The following is a 20,069-nucleotide window of genomic DNA, read 5'->3' as shown; positions in this document are numbered from 1 at the left end:
CCAATTAAAACTAAACTTGTGGTTCTGTTACGCATACGCTTATTGTCGATACGCTCCATTGATCATATCGAAAAAAGAAGTATAGTTTTGATTAGATTGAGAGGTACTTAAAATACGATTTATGTAATATAAAATGTTGTCTTTCACATTCAACTGATATAAATCCTCCCATTAGCAAATCACATCAAATTTAGCAAAACATAATTATTGTTTAATTTAAAGTTTTAAAAGGTCACCTGACCATATGGGTTTGCTTTCCGTGTCATTAGTTAAGACAAGAAGGTTTTCGGGGTAGCCGTGGTGTCCATATGCAGTTAGTAATTTAGTAAATATCAACTATTACAGTCAGTAAGGCACGGATGACAGATAATCCGTATTGCCATGTTATAGAGTTATCTCCCCTGTGAATATGCATCAATTGCAACGTCATTATTATACGAGCGAAACTCACGCAGTTTCTTCTGAAAAGTATGATGTAACGCACGCAAATTAATGACGTCGCAATCATTACCTACCCCCAAGGGCAGATAATTCTGTAATATTCAAATATAATTGAATTGATTATCATACATGAGTACACCTGAACATCTTGATAACAAGTGGCGTAAAGTATATAAAATCTTACTTGATTTGAGTAATGAATATATGTATCTATAACATGGTAGAGATACACTGATTCGATTCAGAACTGAACCCTGACCTCTAAGGTCAATTTCGATGTTTTAATAAGGTTCAATTGTCAATCAAAATTACCTATGTTATGAAATGCAAAAATTAATAAAATAACCTATTCTTTCTATAACCAAATAAATAAGTATATAATGTTTAGGTATAGCGAATTTATATAAAACTTCCAATCCTCACCAATCCATCCCTACCACTCACCACTAGGGGGACACTTTGAGCCGTCAAAACCACAGGTGGGCGTGTCCGGAGGCGGGGAGGTCCGCCCTCCCGCCCAGAATATTTTCTTTTCATTTACAGGTTTGTATTCTTTATTATTTCCGTAATAATTTGCCACCACCTGAAAAAGAAGAAAATTATGTAAGATCACTGGCAAACTGTGAAAGGAGAGTACGGATGTAAAGCTAAATCTATATTCATACCGCTTTAACCTGTCTGATTATTTTCACTAACAGACGTATTTGTTTCTGATTGAACATGCGATTATCAATACTAGTAGTCTTATTTGATACATGTATGTCCGCATTACCATTAAATTCTCTGGTATTGTAAAGTTATTTGACATTTAACGTGTAATTGATATAACACACGATCAAATAATTGTTTGGTAGAAAATGGAAATGAAATTAAGATGGTACATAAATCTCCAAACGCCAAATTACTGCTTCAAATGTCAATGATATTTACAATATATACAAAACAGGAAAGAACTGCTTCAAATGTCAGTGGCATATACAATATAAACAAAACAGCAAATTACTGCTTCAAATGTCAATGACAAATACAATATAAACAAAACAGCAAATTACTGCTTCAAATATCTATGGCATATACAATGTAAACAAAACAGCAAATTACTGCTTCAAATTCCATATACAATGTTCACAAAACAGAAGCACCAAGCGATATTCTTTGTCACAAATTATTTCCCGAGAAAGATTTGTTTGATGTTGTAATTTTGATTTAGAGCTGTTTTCCGCGCAGAAAGCGAATTTATCACTTCTCTTGTGCAATAGAGCTCGAATAAACACCATGGCCAATATTCTGGTGCATACAACCACCAGTATATAACTACCGTCGTATCATTTGTAAAGACAACACGGGCTCCCAGAGATAACGCATCGATATTGTACATCATTGACGTAATGCGCAAATGCGAAATGATAGATCCTAGTAAAATATCGGCCCTGATCATCTATATGTGTAACGACAACATATGCTATGTTGTGTTAGACGCATATATTGTCCAATGACTGACAGTTAACGCTACACCGTAAGCAATTTCTCGTTTTCACGCATAACGTCTTTTTCGCGACGTCAAAATTTCGCGATCGAGACTTTATGGCTCAACTTTACCTGTATTTGAAACATTTCACGGTGGTTTATTGTCACGATTCCGCATTGACCGCGAAACACGCGAAATGTAGCCGCACGCGAAACTTATTGGTTTCCAATACCATATAAGTAGGTTACTCACTAAAAAAACCATGATATTGGAATATAAGTGACCTGGATTGTTATCCAAATTACTATATTTACATATACCCCTATATAGTCAACGGGAGGGGAGTTGCATTCAAATTAGCGTAAACGCAACGACGCATGAATACTAACCCAGAGAAGGATCGGACTACTTCTAGTTCACGCTTCGGTAAGATTTTGCGTCATATGATACTCTAAATAAACTTTAATTGCTTAATTTACTTTTTTTTTCACAGAATATGTCTGTATTCCATTGCGTTCATACCACCTTTAACGCAATCAAAACACTGTTCAATCTTTATATACAACAATGATATTGTGTTCTTTCATTGTCCCGTTTTACTGTTCGTGTCATAGTATGTAATCGTGTCCTGATAAAGGGACAGATCGCCTTAAGAATTTGATAATTTCGTTTTGTCCGCACGGTTGAAATTACTTCTTTGTCCCATATATACATGTACAATAAGGATATTAAAATTGAAAAGTTTGTTTTTCTTTAACAAAATCTATACAATGACAAATCATTTCGAATTTATCTTGATGACGCACCGGAAATCTCAGAATCTCAATTACAATAAATTTACTGTTTACCTATGACTCAATTGAAATTCTCGAAATTTTCAAGATTCGGCAAATCCAAATATTGGTACCTGATTTACAGTTAAAAAACTTACGTCAAGAACTCGCCTAGTAATCTATGAATCGCTTTGGAATTTGCAATATGAACAATATGCCATTTATTTTTTTACAAATCAGTCATACATTTGCGCTTCAAACCTAAAATAACGAAGAGAAAAGCACGTCTCTGAGGATATCCAGTAGCTGCGTAATAGAAATGAGGCAGACTTAAACTAGAAATTGTGAAACCTACTTGGGAATCCAGAAATCACCTCAGCTGGAATGCCCAAAATACAATAATGGCCGGCTTACCTGGAATTTCCCAGTGGCTGGGTCCATGTCGAGTAGAGAGTAGTCGGCGTTCCTGTCGCCATTGTCATCAATACTCACTGTCCCTGTTATCCCTGTAACATAATCACCAGAACCGTCGAACATGTCCTCCAACATTTATAGATATTAACATATTTTAGAATGTCAGGTTATGTAGAGTATGTGCTCTATTATTAGTTTATTATATCAAGCATAAGCATGCTATTTGGGTATATGGAAAAGTTTCAATAAATTTATGACCATGCTGCGTTCAAACTACGATTTTACAATTCGTAAACTTCGATAAAATTATTTGAAATACGAAAGACCTCAGGTTGGCATTCAAGTGTTATTCTATAATCATTTCGAATCGACTCTTTTGAGGTAATAAGTTGTATTTTTTTATTTTAATGCTTTAATGCTGTTGTTCAGTCTTAGACGCTTTAGGAAAAATATGCTACACCAATACGCCGATTCCGGGATACAACATTCAGTCAGTTTAGTCATGTAACTTTCAACACCACGTGACTTAATTTAGGACACATTTGAAACAAAATGGCGGCATATGTAATGATTGAACACGGGTGGAAAATTACATATCATGATAGAACATTTAACATTGATTATCAGAACATATTGTATTAAATGTAATCTAAATATGCACGAAAATTGAATTTAGACACTTCATAAGGAAATGACAGTTGGAAATCAGCGGTACTGACGTCTCACTCACAAATATTTAATAACTTACCTTGGTGCATTTTTCCCAAAAATCAATAACAAATAAGAAACAGTTTATCTTAGTTCCGTTATCGAGCAAGTATTACCGACTATGACCTTTACCCGGACATTGGTATTTTGTGCCTATAAGTGTCACCGCCATGACGGAAAAATATGCCCTAAATTGTTCGCGGTCACATGAACAAATCAACGTTTTCTACCTCCTACCCAGAAGAGTTCCTTGTATCCCGGAAGCGGCGTATTATCATTACTGTGATAACAGACAAACATTTGAATGCAGTTTCAAATTGAATATTATATATCACGCGTGCGTCGATTTCAATTATCACAAATGAAATAATTATTATGAAAGATGAAATGATAGGCAAAGAGCTATTTGGCATCTGCGATTATTATGACGCCACAACAACATATGGGCAGGTTAGACATTACAATCATTATAGTTAAGCTATGATTTATAATGTAAATAGATGTCAACACATTTATTTGATCGGTATGAGTTTGGTGATAACTTGATCTATTACGCTCTTGTGCTACGAAAGACCATACATATACATTGGATTCAGAACCTATAAACGGTACTTTGCATTTGTACAAAAAAGGTTTGTATGTCCTAGATAATTAGATGAATCAAGGAAAGTATATACATGTTATATAATAAAAACTGTTCGGAAAGCTGTATATACATATTCTAGATAGTAACATGATATATTAACTGTCGCCTAATTTCTGTTCCTTATAATGTCCTATTCAGGATTGTGTGTAGCAAAAGCGACACACTGTTGCAGTTGGAGAAACAGGAGAAGACAACTCAGAAAGGCAACTCGTGTAGTGGAGTAGGAGAGTGTGTAAATGTAGGAAGAGCTGATGAAATTTCCGTATATGTTGTAGAATAGTGACAAAACTGATTAACTATACATACATATACATGGTAACTCTAGTCTAGCGCCACGTATTGATAAACACAATCATCAAGGTGTATACAAGTACTAAAAATATCTGTATGTTACATATTTTTGAAATGGAATTTCAATATGATCATTACAATGATTTCAGTATATATGAGCAACGGAAACGTGTAGGTTCTGATTTCGATACACATGTACAGTGTCTATTCACAAAGAGGCAATGACTGGTGGTAGAAATCTGTCATTTCCATCTAGCACAAAAACAGGAAAAGGATAGTATTTTTTCCCAATTGGCTTAAAAAAATCGTGTAAGATTTCATTATTTTACAGGGCAGTCATAAAGTATATAGCAATCCAACAAATAATCGTAGATGGTGATGGGTAAAACGCTTTGTGATTTTATAAATGCATTTTAGATTAGATGATATTTTAATTACTGTACTGTAAATCACTGATTCTTAGTGAGCATCGCGTCCTCTATTTCTTAGCTTTCGTTCATATAGTATGACCGATTATTTTCTAATGTATAAGTTTCGAAATATCGTGTTATATTGTGTAAATACTAAACACATGTTATCATTCATTGCTGAAACAGAAATGCCGAAACAGGAGTGTGTATTTCAGTTTGTTTATAACATAAAATTCTGTTTTAATTCTACACACACTTACCACGTGGTGATATGACCACTTGCTCGCTAAAATTCAGTGAGTTTCAGTTAGAACGCCATGGCTATACGACGGAGTGATTATACATTATAAACCCAATAGGAGACAGATGGCGATAGAGACAGATCTAAGGTGTTAGGCTACACGGGTCTGTGTGGAAGTTGTAAGGTCGTCATCTCACGTATGTAACACACACCAAGGCATGAATGTTCAAAAGGGATCGTTTTTATACCAGGAAATAATATTTAGTCTGCTATTTGCTCCCTTTTCTAGAAATTGATACTATCACGAATATTGGTCAAAGATTGAATATAAATACATCAAAATGGCAATATTTTAAAACCACTAAAAACTTTTTTTTTCTGTTTTTGATGTCAAAATCGAAAAATTGTTGATCCGGGTAAGTGACTGGCTAATGATGTTGTTATACAGCATTAACTCATTTTGAAGACTTTTTGTACCTTGATATTAGAAATAATGAAATATTCATAATGATCTGAGCAATATGTATAATAAGATTGGACTTACGTTTATAGAAGGCACATATAACCAACAAATATGGAATAGTCACAGACGTTATCAACTTGATCAATGAATATTCTCTGATTAGGCCAAAAAATATGTATATTTAGGGTTACAATTGGAAAAAAATAGGGTCAGTAGGTCGGTGGGATTTGTATTTTAGTGTCTTTCATTCAAAAATAAAGGCCGGAACCGGAGTCTGAGATCGTAATCCCGACTTTTAATTTTTTTTTTCGTAAAAAATGAAAAAAATAGGGTCGGGGGTAAAAAAATAGGGTCGGTCCGGTAACATTTAACAGACATATTATTTGTTTTTACCTTGTGTTTAATAAAGGACTTCCAGATTTTGAAGCAATTGTTTTTTCGCGAAATATGTCGATGAGAGCAAGCATTAGGTGTTTGAATGCCTTAGCACTAGTACTGAATGAGATGACGACCTTATGTTACTTCCTATTGTTAGTGAGCACTACAATTCTGGCAACTGTTTATTGGATTATGTATGTCGTGAATTCAAACCACACGTTATGACGTCATACCCGAAACGCCTGCAACAAAATGGGCACATGATTTAAGTTTTCCTAACTTTACCGATATTTGGTAACCGGTTCCCTTTATTAAAACCAAGCAAAAAAAAAGAAAAAAAAAAAAAACTAAAAAAATGAATACAATGTAAATAAATAATAATACCTGTAAAGAAAAGACGATTTGTTACTTTAAACTAATGTCTTCATCAACTACATTTTTATAAACTTAAAACTAATAGTTTATTTAAGGTTTAAGCTTATTTTTCAATGCCCAAATAGTCTATATTTGGTATATCTTATATACATCAATATATCATTAGTTACTGTTACCTGTCTAAACTTTATGACTTAGACTAAAGAACTACACATTTTACAAACACAATTTGTTATAAAATTGGAAAAATGCTTATCATAAATGTTGGCTTTTCCCATGTTTTCTATGGTGTTACATGACACACTTTGAAATGATAAATGATTTATATATGTTGTGTCTTATGATATACTACAATGTACTATTGTTTTTACTTCAGACTAATCAATGGATACCTGTCGTACAAACCCTTGTTTGCAAAAGAAATAACATCCCCAGGACGTAATGATGCCAAAGAATTTGTACATGGTACAATGTTTTTATAGCACAAACAAAATCGTAAATCACAAATAAAAGTACTAAAATATATCATTAGTTGTATTCGAATACCAAGGGTGTATGAAAGGTTGAAAAATACCACGATAAACAAGGCGATTTAAGGAAGGAACTTTAGTTATGATGTATTTTAGAGGTGGTGTGACAGGATGGTAGACAAGCTAAAATTCCTATGTAAATCTCTGTAGAATCGTTAGGGCTATCGTTGTAAACCAGGATGACATAATATACGGAACTGTATATGGATGTGGAGCCATTGTTTTCCCCAAAGCTTGCAATCAAAGGGAAACTACAACAATAAATAAAGTCTGAACGCTATCATTACAGAACTGACATGCTTTATGAAGGTTGGGCACAAGAGAGATATATGTAGTGACGTCGGCTGCTTTTCAAAAGAATACAAAGAAATGCTACGCAACAATCGAATTGACATTCACCTTTAGGATTAATCAAATTTTGTGAAAGTTTATTAAATTATAGGGTTAATATATTTTTACGTTTTGCACGTGAAAAACTATACTAAATCAATCATTATGTTTCATGAAATTTGATTTATGCCTTATCTTTTTAAGGATTGTTTTATTAAACTAAAATGTTGTACTTTCACTGTAATCTTTACAGAATAACATTATCATATATAGTAAAGATGAACTTTCCTGTATATTTGCTCAAGTTTTGTTCATCACAAATAAAATCTTTTTTTTTCGTTTTCTGGTTTGTTGAACTTATAAGGTTTACCTTAATACTATATTTGTTAAGTACATAATCCGCGGTATAAGTGATTAACCACTTATTAATCATTTTATAATTGTCATGGGTTTGAAATAATTCTCATAAAGATATGTATCTGTGAATAACTTATACTTTAAGTCACTTGTTTAATTTGGTATCAACCTTATTCGCCACTTACTACTTACAAATAACAAATAAATGAAATGTTGGGGATGATATTCTTTGCTAATTACATGGTATGCTGCATGGTTGGTAATTGCCGGTGTTGCCATGTTTACTCGGGTTTATCATAGATTGTAATGCCCACAGGTGGTTGGTTAATACCAATTTGACTGCAACCTTTCGAAAATGTAATTTGTTAAGTCAGAGGACATTTTTGCAGATAAAGGTACGTATCCCGTTAAGTGATCTCGCGATAAGGTTACGTGGGCGACATTGTCCTAAAGATAGGTATGTAGTATATTAATTGTACAACAGAGAATGGGTATAGTATACAGTGTATTCATGTTATACATGGTCAGGAGGTTAAATATCAAACAAATGTAGTGATGTGTATTGTAATGCTACATAGTGTAAAAGTGAATATTGTCACGAATGCTGAATTTCACGATTTGTAAACGCAAACCGTTCATGGTGGTGTTATTTTCACGATACCATGTCTTGATTATACAGTTCGTACATTCATAAAACATTACGCGCTAAAGATTAAAAAATAGAATAACGAAACCATGGCTGTATCATTGTGCCTATGTAAATAAAAAAAAAAAAAAAAAAAAAAAAACCGACATGCATTGTATATACAAAACTTAAGCCACTACATCAAATCGACGTCCAATAAATAGATTTGTCTATAGTACACCGACCAGCTCCATAATCTGTGTATAGCTAGTTTGTCTTAGATTCTTTCCTTGAATTATTTTAAATATTTTAAAGGCTTCCTAATAATCACCAGAGCACCCCACTTCCATATCCTGATAGTTTCACATCAAGGAAACAAAGACAAATAGTTTATGCACCTTTCAGACAAAGCTGTTTGTAGACTTTTTTTCAGACAGTGATCAGTCACCACTGATTCCTGATTAAAATGTCACATTTGAAAAATAGTCAGACCAAATTTCTTTGTGGTTCTTTTCAGAAGAGAATACACCTGGCGTCAGCGACGAGAATTAATTCTTTAAGATGAATATTTTAACAAATGGCCTTTTTATGGACGGTTTTCTCCGGACAGGACATTCTGTTTGCTATCGGTCTTGATATGTCAGTTCATATCTCATTCTTTAAGCTACCACAGAGATCGAATATTCAAAACACGTGTTCAAGTTGCAGGCGCTTTATCTGGCTGACAGATTCCCGCGGTTTTAAAGTTCCGGAGGTGCAGCAGTGCACTGCCGTTAGTGTCAAACGCAGAAGTGAAGCAGAGGTGGCTGTTTACATGTTACTCTTGCACTTAATGTCAGGGTATTTTATAATGTCTTCTGGATGAACTCTTCTCAGGATTGCATCACGTTCAAGTCTCGTTTATACTATTTCTTGACATTTCTTTTTACAAAAATCTTAGAGCACATCTGAATGAAGTGAAGGAAATGCCACTTTACTTTTATTATAAATTTTCTCCTATGGTAAATTCAGCGGCCATTTTGGAAATGCGCATTTTTTTCCCTTTTCTACACACAATTTAACACAAATTATTTTAGCCTGCGTTGTTTTCATTCTGTTCTATCTTTATAAGGACCTCTTTTGTTTTGTTAGACTCTTGAGATTGCGCATTTAAGACCGAGTTTGTATTGTATCATTGTTTGTGTAATTCAGCTTTTATCCATTCCATAAACAAACTTAGTCCTTAATTGACCATTACAATCAATGTGACGTTTAACAAATCACACCAAATACAAAGGGGAATGTTTGGAATGTCTATATGTGAATGTATGGATTACATGCTGTACACTGGAGGCCATGGTATCGGGGACAAATTGGATTATGAAATATGCTGATCACATAACACACCTAGGGGCTGAATTATGCTGACAGATAAAGTTCTCGACCCGTGCGGTAATTACGGAAGCGGAAGTAATGAGGTAATAAAATAGGAGCTACCGGCAGGAATATTCCGGATTGTAATATTAGGGACATATTTTGTGCAGTTCCTGTGCCTTGTAAGATAAAACGACGGTCTTAATGCTTTGCTTGATATTGATTGGTGACAAATTAGAACTTTACTTGTCGTCTTAGGCGGCTAATAACGTGTATTACAGGACACAAATTGTATCCGTAAACCCGTTACAAACTACTTGAAATCGGAAATTAGCAATACTTAAATTATTTAGTCCATACTAGGACATTTAATGCATGTATAATGCAGAAGATAATTCGGTGGAAATCGTTTCTTATATTTGTGTCAAGATGACAGTTTTGTAAATATAGATTCTCTATAGAGGCCTGGTCGAGTTTGATAACAGTCTCTTAAGTGTGTTTGCACTATAGTTTGAACAATGGAAATAGGATTGATATGATACCAGCCACAATCAAACACATTAATACTTACCAGTAGACAGACTGTACATGTATTATTCGCCTTTATTTACACTTGCTAGGCTTGATCACTATACGTAAATACTAGCCGATTTTGTTTACCATAACTGCATGGTAACATCGAACTTTGAACTTGCGTATGAAAATATTCTATGCAACGTAAAGGGGCTACTTTTCTTTTTAAAGAAACACATGGCTTTGTTTACATTTTGACGTAACAATATGTGTGTATTGCTGTTTTTCATAGAATTTGGGGAAAATGTAAACAATACATATATGTTTTATATTTATATATGATACAAACGTTTTTAAAATTAACAATTGTATAAAGAAACGGGAAAAATATCCCGACCGGGGCGACGTGCAGCGCTTTCATTTTTGTTAAAAATGATGGATGTCAAATGTAAACATTACCTCTGTGTCTGTGTCCTGCGATCGAGGTTTTGGGTTGACGGGCGTGAGACCCACTGACAGAGCTAGGTCAGTTATAAACATATTCTCTTGTCTTTGTTCTTTGAGAAATTAATCATGTGTATTATAAAACATGCACCGCTTGTAATCCACGTGTTGACAGTCACACGTCACCACAAATACATTGTATCCATCGAACACAAGTGAAGTTGTTTCATCTATAGATGGCGATGGATCTAAGCGTAGATTATATAATCACATGGCTCCGAAGGATGTAATATCATCAAGTCAGACGACAATCTCAAACAAATTAGGTACTTGAACATCGGTGTTTTGCCAACTTCGGTGTGTACGCGTGCGCCAGCCTCGCCTCGCTTCACAATAACGGTCACCGAGTTCACACATGTGGCCGAGTACAAATACTTTATGTTATTACGCTATATATAAACTTTTAGCAAAATTGAATACCTATTTAAAGTTCTGATATGATTAAATAAAATTATCACTGAAATTTACTCTGTTTGTCATGTTTATTTTACATTAAAATATTGAACTTTTTTTCGTCGCGGATGAATAACTCTATCCTACGTGAAGAGTCATCATTCGCTGTTCAATTGAGTAAGCTCCTCCCACTTTTGACCGACTTTTATTGAATAATTACGTCACTTTCAAATGACGATTTTATTGCATAAAATATAAAAGAAAAGCCTTGTGAGTGTAAATATAGGGATTGGATTTCGTTTTTATGTTAACCATGCTTGTATGGAGCAATTCCTCTAAGAATATATTCAATAACGCGCCCCATAGAATATATTCTTAGAGGAATTGCTCCATACAAGCATGGTTAACATAAAAACGAAATCCAATCCCTATTTAATTGTTTGTGAGCGATCCATGTTATAGATACATAAATCCAAATAGATGTTAACACCAGAAAATACAAATACTCGATGTTTATCATGGTTGATACCGTGGCCAGTTACTACCATTCGGAATATTTTTCCAACCTTGGTAACTATGGTAACATAAATGGAGAGAACTTACATATAAATTGCCCGTTGTTCAATCCCTTTTCATTTAAATGTAATCGAAACAATGTTACATAACGTCGAAGTGTTGCCAAAAAGGTCAGTTTATTGTCAAATAATGCCGGCTTTTTGTCAAATATTTTCGACTTTTTGTCCAATAAAATCTGTTTATTGTCAAATAAGGTCATAGTTTACGTCGGTGATTGACTTATTATAGTCCGATGAAAATTTTTTATCATCTCTTTAACACTTAGTTTCGTATTTTGTTAAGAAATGCCATTGCCTATGTGTGTATGTATACCAACCATTGTAAATGTCACCGAGTACTTAAAAGGTGATTCTATCTCAGTTAATGACAAGGTATTCGCGATGAAACGACCTGACGAAAAGTCAGTTCATCGTCATAAACGACTCCCTCGGCGTGTTGAAACTCGACTGACAAAGTTCGCTAATACCGCTGTATGGACCTCGTGGAGAAGAAATTTCTTGTTAAAACGAGGGCAATAAGTGCTGAGAACAGCGACACAGGTTCTGGATCCCGTCATGGGTGTGGTAATTTGAAATATAAAGCTAACATGGGGGACATTATTTTGACAGGATTTTGTCAATTTAGACTTTAACAAGGGTACCGTAAATAGCGGTTAGACTCATACTTAAGCTGGCAACTCAATTTTGCTGGTAATTCTTTTCAAATAACTTTTGCTATTTATAGAGAACCATCCCTTTGCTTCTTTAAAAAAATCAAGAAACAGTTTTCTGTGGTAGACACTTTATGGCGTTCATTTAGATATTTAAAAAAAATCAATTAGTACGATACAGCTGTATTGAAAAGAACATTTCTATTTAATCCACTATACATTTCTTCCATGGGAAACAAGTCGTGTTTTTTTCAACTTAAAGTAAATATTACTATCTATGGAATTTAGAATCACATTTATTAAACCAAAAGCTAAACCTTGGTAATCTAAATGCAATACAGATCGATTGCTGAGAAGAAGAGTTCAACTGTTTAAAAAAGCAAATCAAATACAATGTTGGTCCTTTAATATCAAAACAAGTATAAATAAGACAGAATAGGTTAAACAACCCAATCGAAGTCGCCTTCTATTATAGAAATAAACTAAATAACAAAAAAATGGATGAAATAAACTAAATAACAAAAAAATGGATGAATAAACTAAATAACAAAAAAATAATTTGCTATATACCCATCATATTAAAATGGTTTCGAAATACCAAACCGACATTGGTAAAGTACCGCCGATCAGTATCGCCTTCCGGTGATTTCGACGTCATAAAAATCACGTCATAATATGACGTCACAATCGGCGGAATGTAAGACTAATAGTTGTATTTAAGAAAATTAGTGTTTTTAAGAATACAATAAGAGGGGAAAAGACCAACACAAGCTCAATAGAAATAAACGATAAGTAGTGGTATCATATTTAAACATGAACAGGTCACACTATCGAATTTTCTGTTTTAAACTAAAAAAAAAGGTATCTCATACCAGCGGAACCATACTCTTTCAGTATTACTTTATCCCACCTAGATAGAAATGTAATCTATATGTCCTGGCATATGTGTTTTATGTCCCATGTAGTTGTTAATATGTTATATGAAAAAAAAATGAAGAAAAACAATATAAAAAAATCATCTACTTCAGCTTTCGGTTTGTGGTTTAATTTTTAACGACAAAACATTACATGTTAGAAAAGAGTTTATACCGTATGTATGTCTCTAAAAACTAAAAAAAACAAAGGTTTAGTGATTGCACATATTAGTGTAACATCACTGGTTGGCATGGAGGTCTGATTATCTAATCATATAAGTTGGCTATAGTTTTATAACAAGCGTTAATTACAAAATACACAGGACGGAATCATCATGTTAATTAAAAATATAATGCACAATACATGGTGGGGTTAATCGACTAATACATATTAAATAGTATGTAAATATTAACATATGACAGTGTGTTTAAAACATCCTTGTTTGAATATGGGCTTTACACACCTGATTTGTCTATTTTAAAAACACAATATACTAGTTTATTTTTTGATAAAATAATATTTTTGTAGTGGAGTAATCGAGTCACTATTGTCGACGCATGGTCTCAAAAAGAGAAAGATTTGCATTATGTTTATATCTTATATTTCCTATGTTAACACATCACCAAAATGGCCAAGTCAGTGGTCTACATTATCCCTGATACTATGAGTGAGAAAAGAAATTCAAAATAAATGAAAAGGGGCAGGTCCAATGGTTGATTTCCAATACTTTTAACTATGAAATTGCATTGAGTATTATAAAGTATCATGCGACTAGCGCAAATGCATGAATATTTAGCAAATTTATGGAAACCTGCCAATCATTGTCGATACCATTAATATATTGCTAGTTACATACACATGTCGACGTGATAGTTAGAGTTATCTCCACCTACCGTCAAAAGTCCGGTTCCACATCAACTTCGTGATTTCCGTCCCATTGGTAATGGATCGATTTCTCGTTAAAGTCTCGTTCAGGGCGATAGCGTATAGTATCACTGCGTCGTGAAAGGCGCCGACAAAACTGTTCACCTGTCAGGCACAAATTAATTAGAATCTAAGTACACTGTAATTGATAACATAAAGCAAACACACAAGACAATGGATTCTCAAAACAAAACTGTTCACCTGTCAACGACAAGTTCAATATTATCTTATAAATTATAGATAATCAGATAGTATTAAAGTAAAACAAGATTCGAATTCATTATTTTGTGTTCGAAAACAAGTGGGTTTTTTTATTTTTTTTTTTTAAATACATGACGTTGTACTCGCAATAACATGAAATCATAACCATTACCTACCCAAAATGGTAGATTACTCCGTAATATGTAAATACATAATTCATTGATGGCGAGAATTTTCTCTTTCTACCATTCAATGCCATAACGTAAAAGCCTCGTAAAATGTGTGTCCATGTCTTTAAGTAAAAGTATATTTGCATTTTTAAAAACATAATATAACAATCCTTTTCTTACCTCTTCTTCTCCGTATGTGAAATTCCTGTCTTTTGATTCCGCTCGTTTTTTCACCTCCTCCGAGAAGTGTTTATATTCGGGTGAGGTCGGTTTACGGAGGGTCACGGTCATCAACGCTTCGTACGCCTTTCGGGCCTTTTCGTTTCTTTCCGGTGTGTCGTCTTCTCGCTCCCATGGTTTTTCGCTTTCGTTTTTACTGAAATGAGAAAAGAAACGTTCAACATGGTTTTGAAAAACATTTGATAGTTTAAAGGCTTGTTGCCATAACTATATTCCGCTCCGTAACGTTATACCTTGGGTAAAACAGCGTGTGTCAACCTAAATATGCATAACATACAGACAATGAATAATATAAACTTATCTTCATTGTTGGTCAATTGTACATTTGTATTTTATTGACTTCATTTCCATGCCAGGTGTTCAAATGAATCTCAAATGGATTTTTTGTGTATTTACATGTACCACTTGACCCGATGATATTGGCCTGTATAATGCTACATTAGATACGAGATAATCGATTTTGTTTTAAATACGATCACAGCTTATAGTAGACCTTCTTATTTTAACTGTTAATTTTGTGTATATCCTCTAGCTTTAAGCATTTGTGGACATTGATCATCACAGAAACGTTTTAAAAGATAAATAAGAGATCATTTTCCTATTTCAATTTAACGAGATGAAATTGTCTTGGAAACAATGAATAAAGTCGCTGGTTCACGGTATATACGTTCCTGGGCCTACAGAATGGTGAAATTGTTAATTCAAACTGTATTGTGGTTTTGTCAACACGATTCATATGAATTCCATACCGCCAAATGGATTATTGTTTGCCAAAATGAGTCTGCTATGTCTCACTCAAAGTACTTAAATGACTATTGATTACTTAATTTTCAAATTTTAAATTGTTAGAATTTAAAAACACTTTCGCTATCTTTAAATAAAATAAGAACGATTTAAAAGAAGTGATGAATTGGTATGTATCGATCAAATAAAACGAAAATGTTCTAAAAACATTCCATAATGTAATGTATCACCCTGAATGTAATTTTGCCCGGTTTCGTTACACGATTGCGCGTTCAAACTGCACGCGACCTTACACGTACAGTGCACAGATAGGGTTAGAACCGAGCGACTAATTTCATTTCAATTCCTGCGCAGATTGCATTTAGGCGGAGAAAGGGAGATTTTTTGTCAAAGACAACCCGTACAAATTGGATAGTATTAAATTAAACGCTATAGATAGATACATTGGGGATCTAACGCTACTGGGGACACAGTCTTGGCGACTCGGATCCTGTGGGATACAAACAATAAAGTACATCAATGTGGGCTGGTTATCTGTCTGTTTATAGTTACCATTTGATTGTATAACGCGCAATAATGTTTGTTTCATAGATAGATTTGGGTTGCAAGGTTAGAAAACAAGATTATTGAGTGTACTTTCTGATTGACTAGTATAGTTTTTTTTGGTTCATCTTAGAACGCACAGGTATATAAAAAAACATCCGTTTTGAACATTTATTTTTGATAGCTACTGTTGATGGAATGGCGTACATGAATGCGAATGACAGACTTTTAGTCCAACAGAACATAGACAAAATATATCATTTGTATCATAATTGATATTCCATCGTGTACAAATGTTTTTGGTGGTAAAGTTAAAAAAAATCTTCTTTGAGATATTTTTAATTTTGTGGTCGTGTCCTATCGAAACCCCACCTTTATATCAATACTGAGATGTTAATATCATGTTTCATTATCTTTCTATGTGATTTGATAACACTTGCGTGTATGTCAATTTATTTGCATAATATTTGTTATATTATTTTGATATGAATTTTATTTTCATAATAAATTTGTCACCTTACGGTGTCTATTTTCAATTCATTTAACTCTTTTTTTTTCTGTATGTGGAGTGGGCATGAATTTGATTATACATTTATTTTGTTTTTATTTTTTTGTTTACCAATCAGTGCCTCATTTCATAGATAGGGCATAGTATCGTGGATATTTTTTCGGAATATTATTCATCATTTTAAATGTTTTATTTTGAAATAAAATAAGAAGCAAGCAAGTTTCAATAATGGGAACGGCATTAGGGGTATATCAAATTAAAAAAAAAGTTACCATTCGTTGGTTTTGTTAGAATCACTCTTACTATAGTTATTAGCTATAGTTGCGCTTACCAATTGGCTTTGTGAAATAAATTCCATGAATGTGGAAATCCAAAATAACACAATATGGTAGTTGGTACATGTAACGGTGTCACTGAAAGTTTCATATCAAACACAGCCTCGGTTTAAAAAAGGCCACCTCGATGGACAAATATCGACATATAAACTACACATCTATTATGAACGAGGATATAGAGCTGTAGAGAAATGGATTCATTCATATACATTCCATAGTAATATACTGTACTTCAGATATTCTAGTGACAGTCCAGTGATAATCAGAATACAGTTCACACGAGATTACGGTACCAGTACCTTTGTACGCTAAACATGGTCGCTGATATGTAGTTTGTCCTGACAGTTGTAGTAGACATCCCACCCTCCCTACCTACCACGTAATTTGTCTTATACAAAGCAAATGTGTTGCATGACTAAGGTTCAGCTGATTTGCATATATATAGTGAATATAGCATCAAACGTTTCCCTAACGTTTTTGGAAGGGAGATAACTCATACAGAAGTGTCATATTCATGTACAATAGGGCTGTGAGACCTAGAAATAAGTTTTATAAAGCATCTGCTCTTACTCACTCAAGAAATTATTAGGTATATTATTAGGTTAAATAATTCGAGTATTCAAACAAAACTATGACAGAGCCAATTTGAAAAAAAAAACATTGCTTAGTTTACCGTGTGAAAAAAGAGTTATTGAATATTATAATCGGTGGTCCGGCTAAATATGATTTATATGGAGAAATTCAGAGTTTTGATATTCATATTAACATTGCTCTATCAATACATGTAGCTAGTGGCAACTGTTGAAGGATATCAAATATATTTTATTATTTTTTTTTTTGAAAATATATATACAAAATGTAAATTTTGCTTTAGTAAATAAAACTATCTTTACATGACTGTAGCATACCCATCCCCAATTCACACGAATTTGGCTTGCATGTTATGAATGGCGTGAAATATTCTTACTAATTAGCAAACGTCCAATGCATTTCCTTTCTATTATTACTGTAACTTACACTGTCAGTGGAATGTCAAACTGCTTTACAAATACATCAGTGCACTCGAATGACATAAAATAAAAAGGGGAATATCTATCGGGAAGGATAAGATATTGTCGAGATGTATGGAGCCAATAAAGCTAAAAGACCTTGGAGGACTTCCGGGTGGCTAATGGTCTCTATTCACTCCGTTTACTTTAACTACATGTCAGGAAATAAGCGACTGTAAGGAACACACACTGTACAATTCGACTTGAGGTTTGGTCTTCTATTGTCAATAAAGTTATATCCGAGAAGACGGAAATATATTTACTAAAAGAAAAAAAATGTAATTGTTATAATAAAACATATCAAACGGATTTAAAATATTAAATATTATTAAGCAAAGGTAATCCATTTATGTATCCAGAAATCCAGATATTCACAGGGAAATCCACCGGTAATTTAATTCCATAAGGAGAAGCTATAGAGTTGAAGTTCTGTATGATGGAAGAGCGGTTAATTGTTGAAACTCTGATACTTTACTATTTGTATACATTTACACTTGCTAGGCTTGGTCACTATACGCTAATACTAGCCGATTTTGTTTACCATAACTGCATGGTAACATTGAACTTTGAACTTGCGTAAGGAAATGTTCTGTGCAACGTAAAAGGACTATTTTTTTAAAATAAACACATGGCTTTGTTTACATTTTGACGCAACATTACGTGTATATTGTTGTTTTTCATAGAATTTTGGAAAAATGTAAACAATATATACATGTTTTATATTTATATATGATTCAAACAATTTTTAAAATAACAATTGTATAAAGAAACGGAAAAATATCCCGACCGGGGCGACGTGCTTTCATTTTTGTTAAAAATGATGGGTGTCAAATGTAAACATTACCTCTGTGCCTATGTTCGTCCTACGATCAAGCCTTTGGGGTGGACGGGTGTGAGACCCTCTGATAGAGGTCAGTTATAAACATATCCTCTTGTCTTTGTTCTTTGAGTATTTAATCATGTGTACTGTATTATAAAACATGCACCGCTAATAATCCACGTGTTTACAGTTCCGCGTCACCACAAATACATTGTATCCATCGAACACAAGTGAATTTGTTTCATCTATCGATGGCGATATGGATCTAAGCGTAGATTATATAATCACATGGCTCCCAATGCAAGGATGTAATATCGTCAAGTCAGACGACATCTCAAACACATTGAGCTACTTGAAAATCGGTATTTTGACAACTTGGGCAAACTAAAAAGTGTAAGCGTGCGTCAGCTTTGCCTCGCTGCACAATAACGGTCACCGAGTTCACACATGTGGCCGTGTACAAATTCTTTATGTTATTACGCTATATATAAAATTAAGCAAAATTGAATATATATTTAAAGTTCTGATCTGATTAAATAAAATTATCTCTGAAATTTACTTTGTTTGTCATGTTTATTTTACACTAAAATATTGAACTTTTTTTGTCGTCGCGGATGAATAATTCTACCTTACGTGAAGCGTCATCATTCGCTGTTCAATTGAGTAAGCTCCTCCCACTTTTGACCGACTTTTATTGAATAATTACGTCACTTTCAAATGACGATTTTATTGCATAAAATATAAATAAAAAGTCGTGTGAGTGTAAATATAGGGATTGGATTTCGTTTTTATGTTAACCATGCTTGTATGGAGCAATTCCTCTAAGAATATATTCTATGGGGCGCGTTACAAGCATGGTTAACATAAAAACGAAATCCAATCCCTATATAAATAATTTTTATTTGTTTTCATACTATATCCGACTTTCTGATTGGCAGATCCTTCTAGAAAAAATCCGAGAATGTCGCGAAAACCCGACTTTATCATGACGTCACAATAGAGACGTTGACGTTGTGTATAGATTTATAAAAAATCCATTGTAAAACGTATTTTATACTTTCAAAGAGTCTGCAAAAAATAATTTTAAGTATATGATTATGATTATGAAAGAAATTTTGTTTGCAATCTTTTGTGAGAATCCGCATAGCGGATTCTCACAGTTTGCAAACAAATTTTACTTTC

The 20,069-nt window shown here is 33.6% G+C and overlaps 1 protein-coding gene across 7 annotated transcripts in view; it reads right to left on the bottom strand.

Annotated features, from left to right (window-relative positions):
* The window catches only part of LOC138305523 (atrial natriuretic peptide receptor 1-like), a 337,291-nt gene that overhangs the window by 45,246 nt on the left and 271,976 nt on the right, over positions 1-20,069 (bottom strand). For all 7 annotated transcript variants that reach the window (XM_069245785.1, XM_069245783.1, XM_069245780.1 and 4 more), the window contains 4 exons: positions 14,829-15,024; positions 14,247-14,382; positions 3,097-3,188; positions 886-1,024 (listed from right to left, as the gene is read on the bottom strand). In XM_069245785.1, the coding sequence (XP_069101886.1) occupies positions 886-1,024; positions 3,097-3,188; positions 14,247-14,382; positions 14,829-15,024 (563 nt within the window). The remainder of the gene's footprint in view (positions 1-885; positions 1,025-3,096; positions 3,189-14,246; positions 14,383-14,828; positions 15,025-20,069) is intronic.

The sequence above is a fragment of the Argopecten irradians genome, chromosome 13 (genome assembly GCF_041381155.1).
Source record: "Argopecten irradians isolate NY chromosome 13, Ai_NY, whole genome shotgun sequence".
Classification (NCBI taxonomy): domain Eukaryota; kingdom Metazoa; phylum Mollusca; class Bivalvia; order Pectinida; family Pectinidae; genus Argopecten; species Argopecten irradians.
Note: the sequence above shows the minus strand (reverse complement) of the source record. Positions and strands in the feature narration are given on the sequence as shown.